Source organism: Haliotis cracherodii, unplaced genomic scaffold (genome assembly GCF_022045235.1).
Source record: "Haliotis cracherodii isolate W230 unplaced genomic scaffold, xgHalCrac1.p SCAF_8, whole genome shotgun sequence".
In the NCBI taxonomy this organism is placed as follows: Eukaryota; Metazoa; Mollusca; class Gastropoda; order Lepetellida; family Haliotidae; genus Haliotis; species Haliotis cracherodii.
In genome coordinates, this window is record NW_027266341.1 from 60,004,190 (window position 1) to 60,018,348 (window position 14,159).

General features: G+C 42.5%; 1 protein-coding gene across 1 annotated transcript; it reads right to left on the reverse strand.

Annotated features, from left to right (window-relative positions):
• Positions 1 to 259: 259 nt before the first annotated feature.
• Positions 260 to 14,054, reverse strand: LOC139449992 (WW domain-binding protein 4-like). The gene is made up of 9 exons (XM_071231604.1): positions 13,962 to 14,054; positions 10,835 to 10,920; positions 9,624 to 9,686; positions 9,186 to 9,257; positions 6,903 to 6,987; positions 5,619 to 5,771; positions 4,454 to 4,548; positions 3,670 to 3,914; positions 260 to 1,198 (listed from the first exon to the last, which is right to left on the reverse strand). Exons 2-9 carry the CDS (start codon positions 10,907 to 10,909, stop codon positions 1,006 to 1,008), a joined length of 981 nt encoding a protein of 326 aa, XP_071087705.1. The 5' UTR covers positions 10,910 to 10,920; positions 13,962 to 14,054; the 3' UTR covers positions 260 to 1,005.
• Positions 14,055 to 14,159: the final 105 nt, after the last annotated feature.

The window sequence follows — 14,159 nt, forward strand, 5'->3', positions numbered from 1 at the left end:
CTGTGGGACGTTCTCTGCAAACATGACCTCAGCCATGACAGAGATTCTGTCCTGCAAACTGAGGCGCCTTGAATGACTCTGACATGCCGCAGGTGGTCTGAGAAAGGAATCTGTGCGTGAAACACATGCACACTAAGCAGCAGCTGTCCCCAGTGACACCAGCAATGGCTAATGCTGGGCTAGTTCCAGACATGTTACATACAATGTATAAAAGGAAGAAAGCTTACTGAGGATCTGCCCTACACTTTGGGGGGGGGGGGGGGGGGGGTATAATGGGATACTCAGGGAAACTTGAATGGGCATTATTGGGGTATCAGTGGGTGAGATATTTTGTCCATTGTGACCTTCAAGCCCCCAATTTCCAAACAAGGAAGCACAGTCACAGTCTCTCTCTGTTCTCTCCATCATGACGAGGAGCTCACCTCCAACAGCTCCCTCTGACATCAGCAGCACAAACTAAGCATGTTCCACGGCAGCACAAACTAAACATGCTCAATGCTGAGGATGGCAGTCAATGTGTAATAAAATCGTAGATGCTATCACAGAATGCTTCAGGTGCGACTGAGACAGACACACAGGAAGTGCCCACTAAGATATAAAGAGGAGAATTATATGCTTAATATACATATCTGTGACATATTTGAGGGAAGTTTTCAACAAAAATATTGAAACAATATATATGAACGGGGTTAGGGTATCCTTCGTGTCAGTTGAGTACATGTCTACAGTTTCAATGCTGAGGTTGTTGTTTCAACAGAAAATCCATGTTGTCAATGATATCTTATTGTTTCTAAATATTAATATGGTTGATCTAAAAAATATTGTGCAATATAATATATTGCCATTACTCATTTCCCTTCAATCAAAGTACAGTAGCTTCTAAAAAATAATTTTTTAAAAATGTGAGCATTCCACCATCGTGAATTTCGTTCAGTCCCTACCTATCCAATGGCAACAGTTACCATGGAAACCATTTAATCATTTTGTCTGTCCCCTTGCAACCATTCAGTTATCATTGTCTCTCTGTCTGACGTTTCGTGCCCCAGATCCCAGCTTTCTCTTCTTGAAGGTCACTGACCCTGATCCGCTTCCTAGAGAGGTCACTTTTTTCTCCTTGAACCTTGACCGAGGCTCCTGTTGGGGGAGATCAGGAAGGGGGATTTCATTCACCGTCTTTGGCAGTTCCATATCAGGAGGACTGAAAACAAATGCGTAAATCATATATTTGATCACAATGACAGAAAACAAACGAGCAAATCACACATTTGTTCACTGTGACTAAAACAAACTTGTAAATCACACATTTGATCACTGTGACTGAAAACGAGTAAATCACACATTTGATCACTGTTACTGAAACACTTAACATGTGTAAATCACACATTAGATCACTGTGAATGAAAGCAAACATGTAAATCACACATTTGATCACTGTGACTGAAAACGAGTAAATCACACATTTGATCACTGTGACTGGAAACACTAAACATGTGTAAATCACACATTTGATCACTGTGACTAAAACAAACGTGTAAATCACACATTTGATCACTGTTACTGAAACACTTAACATGTGTAAATCACACATTAGATCACTGTGAATGAAAATGAGTAAATCACACATTTGATCACTGTGACTAAAACAAACGTGTAAATCACATTTGATCACTGTGACTAAAACAAACGTGTAGATCACACATTTGATCACTGTGACTGAAAACGAGTAAATCACACATTTGATCACTGTTACTGGAAACACTAAACGTGTAAATCAGACATCAGATCCCTGTGACTGAAAGCAAACATGTAAATCACACATTTGATCACTGCAACTGAAAAGAAGCATGTAAATAACACATTTGATCAATGCGACTGAAAAGAAACAAATATTTATCTGAGCCAGGAAGTATGAGATACATACAGGAAGTATGAGATACATGGGAAGTATAAGTGCCATACAGACTGTGATATATTTATCTGGGAAGTATGGGTGACATACAAACAGAGATATATTTACCGGGGAGAGGCGAGTGATACACAGACTGATATATTTATCCGGGGAGTATGAGTGATATACAGACGGAGATATATTTATCGGGAAAGTATGTGTGACATACATACACACTGTGATATATTTATCAGGGAAGTATGAGAGACATACAGACTGTGATATATTTATCTGGGAAGTATGCAAGAAATACAGACTGTGATATATTTATCAAGGAAGTATGAGTGACGTACATACTGACTGTGACATATTTATCTGGGAAGTACGAGAGACATACAGACTGTCACATATTTATCTGGGAAGAGCAAGTGACATACAGACAGACTGTGATATATTTATCTGGGAAGAGCAAGTGACATACATACAGACTGTGATATATTTATCTGGGAAGTACAAGTGACACATACAGACTGTCACATATTTATCTGGGAAGAGCAAGTGACATACAGACAGACTGTGATATATTTATCTGGGAAGAGCAAGTGACATACAGACTGTGATATATTTATCTGGGAAGTACAAGTGACACATACAGACTGTCACATATTTATCTGGGAAGAGCAAGTGACATACATACAGACTGTGATATATTTATCTGGGAAGTACAAGTGACACATACAGACTGTCACATATTTATCTGGGAAGAGCAAGTGACATACAGACAGACTGTGATATATTTATCTGGGAAGAGCAAGTGACATACAGACTGTGATATATTTATCTGGGAAGTACAAGTGACACATACAGACTGTCACATATTTATCTGGGAAGAGCAAATGACATACAGACTGTGATATATTTATCTGGGAAGAGCAAGTGACATACAGACTGTGATATATTTATCTGGGAAGTACAAGTGACATACATACAGACTGTGATATATTTATCGGGGAAGTACAAGTGACATACATACAGACTGTGATATATTTATCGGGGAAGTACAAGTGACATACATACAGACTGTGATATATTTATCGGGGAAGTACAAGTGACATACATACAGACTGTGATATATTTATCGGGGAAGTACAAGTGACATACATACAGACTGTGATATATTTATCTGGGAAGTACAAGTGACATACATACAGACTGTGATATAATTATCTGGGAAGTACAAGTGACATACATACAGACTGTGATATATTTATCTGGGAAGTACAAGTGACATACATACAGACTGTGATATATTTATCGGGGAAGTACAAGTGACATACATACAGACTGTGATATATTTATCGGGGAAGTACAAGTGACATACATACAGACTGTGATATATTTATCGGGGAAGTACAAGTGACATACATACAGACTGTGATATATTTATCGGGGAAGTACAAGTGACATACATACAGACTGTGATATATTTGTCGGGGAAGTACAAGTGACATACATACAGACTGTGATATATTTATCGGGGAAGTACAAGTGACATACATACAGACTGTGATATATTTATCGGGGAAGTACAAGTGACATACATACAGACTGTGATATATTTATCGGGGAAGTACAAGTGACATACATACAGACTGTGATATATTTATCTGGGAAGTACAAGTGACATACATACAGACTGTGATATATTTATCGGGGAAGTACAAGTGACATACATACAGACTGTGATATATTTATCGGGGAAGTATGAGTGAGCTACTCACGGTTCCTCCTCCCTCACAGTCTCCCAGGTGCCGTACGCACATCGCGCCCACTTTGGGTCATCCCTCTTCTTGGGAGGGGGTTCCTCAGCCGGCAGGGGGATATCTATAGGGGAGGGTTCATCGCTAGGTGGGGAGGGGTCATCGCTAGGCAAGGGGATGCTCTCTACAGGGAGGGGGATTGAAGACGGTGATATATCTTCTATACTCTTGTCATCATATTTCCTTTTCAATGAATGGTTCTCTTCCTGAAATCAACAAAACTTGTTTACCATGGCAACTAAATTTGAAAGAGTGAGAGAAAACCATTTTATGCAGTAACAAAAAGTAGGGTTTAACACCACTTTTAACACTATTCCAGTCATATCGCGGTGTGTCAGCTTAATGTGGGAGGAATGCCCGAAGTGATGCAGGTCTCAGACGTTTACCACTTCGGTGAAACCCACGAGCACGGGTATGGTGCTGACAAACCTAGAAACATAATCGGGGCGAACCGGGTTCGAACCCACAATCCCAGGTTTCTGGTGTGCCCAAGTGACGCAACTCTGCACAGCGAATCGCAGCACCTCAGACGACTGGGCCACCCGTGACCCCTCACAGGTTAGTGAGCACACCTTCCTAGCGGTACCATGATACCCCCAGGAAGCCCACACATTCACACTGTCCTCGTGTTACTTGGTTGACAAGGAAGGCCCAGGATCCACTAGTGTATATATAACAGTGAGTAGTTGACAACACCTATCAGACAGTCAGTCATGTAAGCAGCAAGGAGGTGATGGGTATATACTTCCGTGACCTGTTCCTCCTGAGTTGTCTCCCCTTTCTCTGTCTGTTCCTGCTCTGCAAGTGACACGAATGAGTCGGGCGGCTCCCACACAGATTCTGCCAAGAACAGAAGAACATCAGATATGGGTGTGGACAGGTTATTTCTGCATCCTATCCCCTCACTACCCTGACACCGTCAGATATCACACCGAAACTGACACAGCTAACCCCACCTCCCACTGGACTCCCCATCACTTCCCCTAGACTCCCCATCACTTCCCCTAGACTCCCCATCACTTTCCGTAGACTCCCCATCACCCACCCCCAAACTCCCCATCACTTCCCCTAGACTCCCCATCAATTCCCCCAAACTCCCCATCTCTTCCCCTAGACTCCCTATCACTCACCCCCAAACTCCCCATCTCTTCCCCTAGACTCCCTATCACCCACCCCCAAACTCCCCATCACTTCCCCTAGACTCCCCATCACTTCCCCCAAACTCCCCATCACTTCCCCTAGACTCCCCATCAATTCCCCCAAACTCCCCATCACTTCCCCTAGACTCCCCATCACTTCCCCTTGACTCCCCATCACTTTCCCTAGACTACCCACCCCCAAACTCCCCATCACTTCCCCTAGACTCCCCATCAATTCCCCCAAACTCCCCATCTCTTCCCCTAGACTCCCCATCACCCACCCCCAAACTCCCCATCACTTCCCCTAGACTCCCCATCAATTCCCCCAAACTCCCCATCACTTCCCCTAGACTCCCTATCACTCACCCCCAAACTCCCCATCACTTCCCCTAGACTCCCCATAAATTCCCCCAAACTCCCCATCACTTCCCCTAGACTCCCTATCACTTGCCCCCAAACTCCCCATCACTTCCCCTAGACTCCCTATCACTCACCCCCAAACTCTCCATCACCATCCCCAAACTCCCCATCACTTGCCCTCAACACCCAATCACCACCCCCTATCTCTCCATCACCACCCCCTACCCCCCAACTGCCCATCACCACCCCTAACTCCCAATCACCCCCCCCCCCCCCCCCATCTCCCCTTCAACACACCCCCAAACTTCCTATCACCACCCCCCAACTCCCCATCAAGCAACCCCAAACTCCCCATCACCACCCCCAAACTCCCCATCACCACCCCCCAACCCCCCAACTCCCATCACTCACCCCCTGTGACTGTACTCCAGTAGTATGTGTAGCCCTCGGGAGACTTGGCCTCGAACCACTCCTTCACGTCCACATCGTCAGGAGCTCCCTCTTCCTCGTCACTCTCCGGCTTGAGGACTTTCTTCTTTGATTTCTTGTTGGATTCAGCAGCTTCTGCAACACCACAACATAACCAGTGTCCACACACTATCTTCTTGACAACATAACCAGTGTCCACACACTTCTTCCTGACAACATAACCAGTGTCCACACACTATCTTCTTGACAACATAACCAGTGTCCACACACTTCTTCCTGACAACATAACCAGTGTCCACACCCTATCTTCTTGACAACAGAACCAGTGTCCACACACTATCTTCTTGACAACATAACCAGTGTCCACACACTATCTTCCTGACAACATAACCAGTGTCCACACACTATCTTCTTGACAACAGAACCAGTGTCCACACACTATCTTCTTGACAACATAACCAGTGTCCACACACTATCTTCTTGACAACATAACCAGTGTCCACACACTATCTTCCTGACAACATAACTACACTGTCTGCCTGACAACATAACCACACACTATCTTCCTGACAACATAACCACACACTGTCTGCCTGACAACATAACCACACACTATCTGCCTGACAACATAACCAGTGTCCACACACTATCTGCCTGACAACATAACCACACAGTCTGTCTGACAACATAACCAGTGTCCTCACACTGTCTGTCTGACAACATAACCACACACTATCTGTTGACATGTCTATGACATCAAGACATTATCAACTTTGCAGCTTCAAGAAACAAAGATATAATATAATTTACAGGTTTTGAATTCTGTAACAAATAGCTTCTAATCTAATCTACGAGTTATCTAATATGTAATTAGGTGAGGTGAAATAGGGTTTAACGTCGTGTCCAAGATTATTGCACTCATATAGTGACTTGCATGCACGTGTGTGTGTGTGGCTACTTGTACTAGTCCGGACTGATATGTAGTGCTAGCTCACTGAGATACCATGCCGCAGTTTAACATGAATACCCAACTCAGACACAGTATACTGACTCCGAGCCGACCAGTCCTTGTTTTAGCCCCTTAATGCCAAGCACCAGACAGGGTAACATCAAGTAATATCTTTTAACGTCTTTTTGTATGACGCGACCGGGGATCGAACCCCGGACCTTCCGCTCTCCAGGTGGACGCTCTACCACTAGACCAAAGAGGCGGTACAATATGTGATTAAGGTTAAACTTCAGCAAGAGTGCCTGGCCAATACTCACCTTTGGCAGCTTTTGCCTTAGCAAAATATTTGGCCGCTAATGCAGGATCATTTTCTAAATCTTTTTTGAATGCCTCTAAAGCTGCCTGAAATGAAAGGAATGTCGTCATTTTTTTGTGGCAAGAGGCAAGAGCGTCCAGTAGCCTTATTATCAAAGTCTTGTTTCACACCCTCGCCACATCAAGCCAACTTTCCTGTGCTAAATATGACTGGACTATCCCACATATCGATAGTCCAATCAGAAAACATTTCACAAAATCAACATCCACGATTGGTGCATATTTGTATGAAATTGATTTACCGCTTTTACATCTTTTAACCCCTAAATGATTGCCTATGTTTTTAAGTCAGGGAGAAAATTGTGAATGTTTTCATTATCTAATCGACGAGGCCACCGCCTATGGTAGTCGCCATCTTTGTGAAGCTATACAAGATAAGAACAGCGATCTGATTGGATATCGCATTTTCATTACCAGGGACACTATGAGAGGTGGTACCAGGCTCAAGCTAAAAAAGTGGCCTTGATGTGGCAAGGGTAGAAACTAGGCTAAGATACAGGCAAGTGGACACTCTTGCCTCGGGAAGACGTAGAAACTAGGCTTTGATATAGGCTAGTGGACACGCTTGCCTCGGGAAGACGTAGAAACTAGGCTTTGATATAGGCTAGTGGACACGCTTGCCTCGGGAAGACGTAGAAACTAGGCTTTGATATAGGCTAGTGGACACGCTTGCCTCGGGAAGACGTAGAAACTAGGCTTTGATATAGGCTAGTGGACACGCTTGCCTCGGGAAGACGTAGAAACTAGGCTTTGATATAGGCTAGTGGACACGCTTGCCTCGGGAAGACGTAGAAACTAGGCTTTGATATAGGCTAGTGGACACGCTTGCCTCGGGAAGAGGTAGAAACTAGGCTTTGATATAGGCTAGTGGACACGCTTGCCTCGGGAAGACGTAGAAACTAGGCTTTGATATAGGCTAGTGGACACGCTTGCCTCGGGAAGACGTAGAAACTAGGCTTTGATAGAGGCTAGTGGACACGCTTGCCTCGGGAAGACGTAGAAACTAGGCTTTGATACAGGCAAATGGACACGCTTGCCTCGGGAAGACGTAGAAACTAGGCTTTGATATAGGCTAGTGGACACGCTTGCCTCGGGAAGACGTAGAACCTAGGCTTTGATATAGGCTAGTGGACACACTTGCCTCGGGAAGACGTAGAAACTATCTTTGTGAAGCTATACAAGATAAGAACAGCGATCTGATTGGATATCGCATTTTCATTACCAGGGACACTATGAGAGGTGGCACCAGGCTCAAGCTAAAAAAGTGGCCTTGATGTGACAAGGGTAGAAACTAGGCTAAGATACAGGCAAGTGGACACGCTTGCCTCGGGAAGACGTAGAAACTAGGCTTTGATAGACGCTAGTGGACACGCTTGCCTCGGGAAGATGTAGAAACTAGGCTTTGATATAGGCTAGTGGACACTCTTGCCTCGGGAAGACGTAGAAACTAGGCTTTGATATAGGCTAGTGGACACGCTTGCCTCGGGAAGATGTAGAGACTAGGCTTTGATAGAGGCTAGTGTACACGCTTGCCTCGGGAAGACGTAGAAACTAGGCTTTGATATAGGCTAGTGGACACCCTTGCCTCGGGAAGACGTAGAAACTAGGCTTTGATATAGGCTAGTGGACACGCTTGCCTCGGGAAGACGTAGAAACTAGGCTTTGATATAGGCTAGTGGACACGCTTGCCTCGGGAAGATGTAGAGACTAGGCTTTGATAGAGGCTAGTGGACACGCTTGCCTCGGGAAGACGTAGAAACTAGGCTTTGATAGAGGCTAGTGGACACGCTTGCCTCGGGGAGACGTAGAAACTAGGCTTTGATAAAGGCTAGTGTACACGCTTGCCTCGGGAAGACGTAGAAACTAGGCTTTAATATAGGCTAGTGGACACGCTTGCCTCGGGAAGACGTAGAAACTAGGCTTTGATACAGGCAAGTGGACACGCTTGCCTCAGGAAGACGTAGAAACTAGGCTTTGATAGAGGCTAGTGGACACGCTTGCCCCGGGAAGACGTAGAAACTAGGCTTTGATATAGGCTAGTGGACACCCTTGCCCCGGGAAGACGTAGAAACTAGGCTTTGATACAGGCTAGTGGACCCGCTTGCCTCGGGAAGACGTAGAAACTAGGCTTTGATATAGGCTAGTGGACACGCTTGTGGGACAGTTCACACTGTGTAACATGATATAAAACCAGATATGATGAAAACATCTTGTCTGATGTTTACCTTCTCCATCTTCTGTAGATCGGACTCCATTTCTTCTTCTCTCTGGGCCTTCTCAATGCTTTTCTTCTTGACCTGAAACATCCATGCTGATACTCTTAGAGTTGTCAAAACCAACAACAAAAGGCCATGTTAAAAGTTCTGATGACAACAAGCCAAAGACAGTCATCAACCAGCATCCAGAGACTGGAAGACCTTAACTAACATGTGATCCAAAGTCACAATGGAATTCCTTTTTTCACAAGACACCAGTGTTAATAATTGCTTCTGAAAACCTCTCACAAGGACTAAAGGGAAAACACAGCTCGATAACATAAGCCTTGCCTGAGGAGTAACTTGTGCTTGGAATGAACACTTGATGGTTTAATTGCCTCTGAGAATTAATGTCAGTTTTCAAATTTCCAAACCAAGCTTGTTATTTTCCTATAACTTATGACTTACCTCTTCGATTCTTTTCTTGACATTTTCTTGATGCCTCTTCCCTTTTTCATGAAAATCAACACTCTGAAATCCATTCACGTACAATGTGTAAAAGATGTCAGGAATATTTTCTAACCATAATCAACATAAGGAAAGTTATTGAATTTATAAACATGGGTTATAATGGAACATTCGACATGTTCTTTATCATTACTGACGGGCCAGACTACTTCATTCCTTCGTTCAGAGACATTTTGTGAAAAACCCTGCTTGTGAAGAAAATACAAATATAAAAGACAATTCTGATTATCCTTTTTTTTATTATGTGAGCAGCTTGAGTTACAGTGTCGTGTTGTATATAAATTTCTGATGAACAGGTATGTCGGTATTTCGGCGGAATACAAAAAGAAAATGTGTTTCAAAATATTTTCTTTTTCACTTTTCATTTGTCAGAATCGGCTTATTACCCAAAAATGTATTGCCATATGAAGTTATGACTACAACATTATAGGATTTGTTTGTTTAATGTTTAGCATAAACAACCAAGTCACCGAGCATGACTATCCATCGCCTCTTTCGACCAGCATTGGTTGCCGGGTACCAATTCTAACCTGGAATTTCAACGGTTCTAGACTACAAGAGAATCATCAGTAACAGACCATGTCCACATGGTCTTCTCATCGTGGGACCTATATATTATTTTTCAAGATTTGGAAACAAACAATAATGATCAGAGAGTCTGTGTCTACAGACGGCATGATGTTTGAAGGGATGTTACATGTTCGCCTCATCACAACTGACTCAGACTCAAATCTTCTATCAAATCAAACTATTTAACTCAACACCGTGAAGTTGTTCCACATGTCACAATCAGGTGGTACAGAGCTGAACATGATTTTTTTTTTTTTTTTTTTGTTTGACGCCGCACTCAGGAATATTCCAGCTATATGATCGAGTATAGTAATAAACAAGTCTTGACCAGACAATCCAGTGATTGACATCATGAGCATCGATCCATGCAATTTGGATCGATGACATGCATCAACCAAGTCAGCGAGCCTTACCACCGATCCTGTTAGTCGCCTCTTACGACAAGCATAGTCACCTTTTACGGCAAGCATGAGTTGCTGAAGACCTATTCTACCCCGCATCTTCACGGGTCGAGCTCAACATGAATGTGACCTGTACACACAGCATAGGTCACTCACAGTCTAAGAACATCATGTACTTACAGGCTTGTTGTCTGTGATCCAGCATTTACAGAAGTCACAGAACTTGCGTGGGACTGACTTCCAGTAGGTGGCCATGTTTGGGCAAGCTGCAACAAACACGATCATCTCATCTTTGCTGAATTCAATTCTGAATCAGCAGCCCGGAGTAATAAAATTTCACTCGTCTAATAAAAGTCTGTGTATTAACAGTAAAACACACTGGAAATGATGTCAAGTGACATTTTTGTGCTTGTAGAATCTAACACTTTTGGCAGATTGTGTTTGTTTGTTGTTTAACGCCACATTCAGCAATATTCCAGCTGCTACGGCGGTCTGTAAATAATCGAGTCTGGACCAGACAATCCAGTGATTGACAACGTGAGGATTGAGCTACTCAACTGGGATATGATGACATGCATCATCAACCAAGTCAGTGAGCCTGACCACCCGATCCTATTAGTCGCCTCTTATGACAAGCTATTGCCTTTTACCAATTCTACCCGGGATCTTCAGCCAATATATGATACACTGTTATTGGCTGAACTTGCTGAATAGAATGTGTGTGATTTGTATTTCTCACCACACACATAATAACTCACCAGTTAAACAAAGCAGAACAGGATATGAAACTAAAAAATATGGAAATATACTACTTGACTTTTGACAAGAACATTGACATAAATCATATCATTTTCATGTTCAAAATTAAGAGATTATCTTCTTTAGTATTCAGTAGTTTTAAATATGAGGCTTATCACAAGGGCACCAACATTTCTCGTTTATTTCTAACCTGTATTTACACTTTGCCTCAGTATACACTCAAATAGGACTATCAGGAAATCCTGCTTTTTGGATGATTTCATAAGGAACATGAAACATAAGTAGAGTACTTCAGGATCAAAAAGGTTTCACTGTAATATTTCTTAGTGGGGGCGGTCGGGAAGCCTAGTTGTCAAATGTGTGAAGCCTATTTCTGGTGTGGACCGCCATGATATTGCTGGAATACTGCTAAAAGCCGCGTAAATCCAAACTCACTCACTCTCTCACTGTTTCAGATTTCAGTGTGATTGAATGGTCATCGTCCTAATAGTAATCCCATCTGAGACAAACACCCAGTGGGAACAGGTCAAAACGGCCACACCAAAAAGTCAAAATGGCCACTAACCCTAGTCATAAAAGCCACATGAAAAAGTATTAATATAAACCATAAATAGCGTTATATGGCAGTGTAGTTTATTGCTTAACAACAATTGTAAGTTTCGTAACTCATTTGACCGCCTCTGTGGTCTAGTGGACATACGATCTGCCCAGGGAGCTGAAGGTCATGGGTTCGATCCATGGCCGCGTCATACCAAAAGACATTAAAAGATGGTACTTGTTGTTACCCTGCCTGGTGCTTGGCATTAATGGGCTAAAACAAGAATTGGTCGGTTCTGAATGAGTATACTGTGTCTGAGTGGGGTATTCATGTTAAACTTCGGCATATCTCAGTGGACTAGCACTGCTAAATCAGCATTTGGTCGGACTAGTACAAGCAGCCACACACACATATATGCATGCACGTTGTTGTTAGTGCAACAAACTTGAATGCAAATAAACCACATTTCACCTCACCTTGTAATTGACTGTTTTTACATTAAGTAAGCTTGTTAAGCTTTGCATCGAAAGTTGACTGATTTTTTAGTTATTTCTAATTGAGTGTTTTTACAAGAAGCCCCCAGTCTATGAGTCTTACCACCTGAAGCTATTTAATTGGTTCTGACGACACACATGGCGTATTAGAGACCCATTCATACATAGAATCTACCTCAAATAATTCAGTCTGGACCAGACCAACTAGTGGTTGACATTGTGAGCAAAGTATGACACTGTTAAGTCACAATGACTTGCAATCAACCAAGTCACCAAGCCTGACCACCAGGCACAATTATGTCACATATGGGAAACAATTACGGGGGGTTGCTATTATAACATCTGTTTGCCACCAAATAGTTAAATAAAACGAGATATATCTCATGAAAAAATATCAAGTATCATAAAATACATATTTACATGTGGCTTTTTTAATCCTTAGTTTTAGTTGTGTTAGGGTTAGTTTAGGATACCCCCAACTCTTAACGGGGCACTAATCTCTGGCTTCTTCTCGGCTGTCTGACACTGGCCGCTAGGACTCACTAGCTGCCGTGAGTCAAATTGCTCGCTAACTCTGCTGAGTGTGATAAGAGACTGGGCTTTTGTCTGTAAGGACAACATAAATAAACTTTGAGGCAATATCTGTTTTACGCATTTTTGAACACTGACTGGTTACCCATGATCTATGAAGATTTTGAAAAAGGGCATATGTTAATTAATTTCTTCAACTTAAACAAACAGACAAAAAGAATGTGGAAGTTCATCAGATGTCGTTATTTGGAAATAACCCTGGTGGTTATAATTTTAATAATATCCATGCAGTGAAAGCATTTTTGTATTTTGGATTGCGCGGATAATACGATTACTACTCCCTTGTTGTCATCCATGTCGCTCAGTTAATGAATTTATTACAGGTAGAGTTAGTGGTAGCATCACTCAGATTACCTGACAAAGGTTACCGTTTGCCATTTCTTGTGTCTGGGGTAATTATTTAATCTAAATCCATGTTTGAAGTGAGGTGAATTGAGTTTTATGTAATATGCACTTTTTTGTAAATCAACGGACAATTCCTCTCCATCAAAGGATCAACAGAAAATATGTTGACTGATTAATCACCATTATCTTGCGCAGTAGATTTGTCAAAAGTATGTGTTTACATGCTACATCCCCGTTAGAGCGTCCGGAAACGTATGGTGTCTGAAAACCTATGATCCGACGATAAAATAGTGGCGAACATATTCATTGTGATGGGTGTCTTTTCATGCGGAACTTTTCTGTTACATTATATTTGTGCAGTTTATCTTTTTAATGAACTTCCTGCAAGTAGCTTTTTGTTGTGATATATTTGTGTTCAATTATTCTTTTGCTGGTGTAGCGTCCAGTCAAATATACCGTACACTATCAACAGCTATGACTGGAGAATCTGTCAAATTCAGTACGACCGGTGTACGTTTCATGTATGAAATAGACACGGAGGACATTCATGTTAATCGAAATGCCAGCTTTAAAATGTCACCTTATTTGTGGGTGATCGATGTAGTTTCAATTCACAACCAAAGATGATAATCTTGTTAAATCACTCAAAGTTTACAGTGACCCATGCTGTCGGAAGTTTACAATGATGGGCATGCGTAATGAGGAGTCGGGGATTTCTTCTGACGCTATTTGGGTTTGTGGAGCTGATTGGTTGAAATTGTTCATGCTGACCAATGAG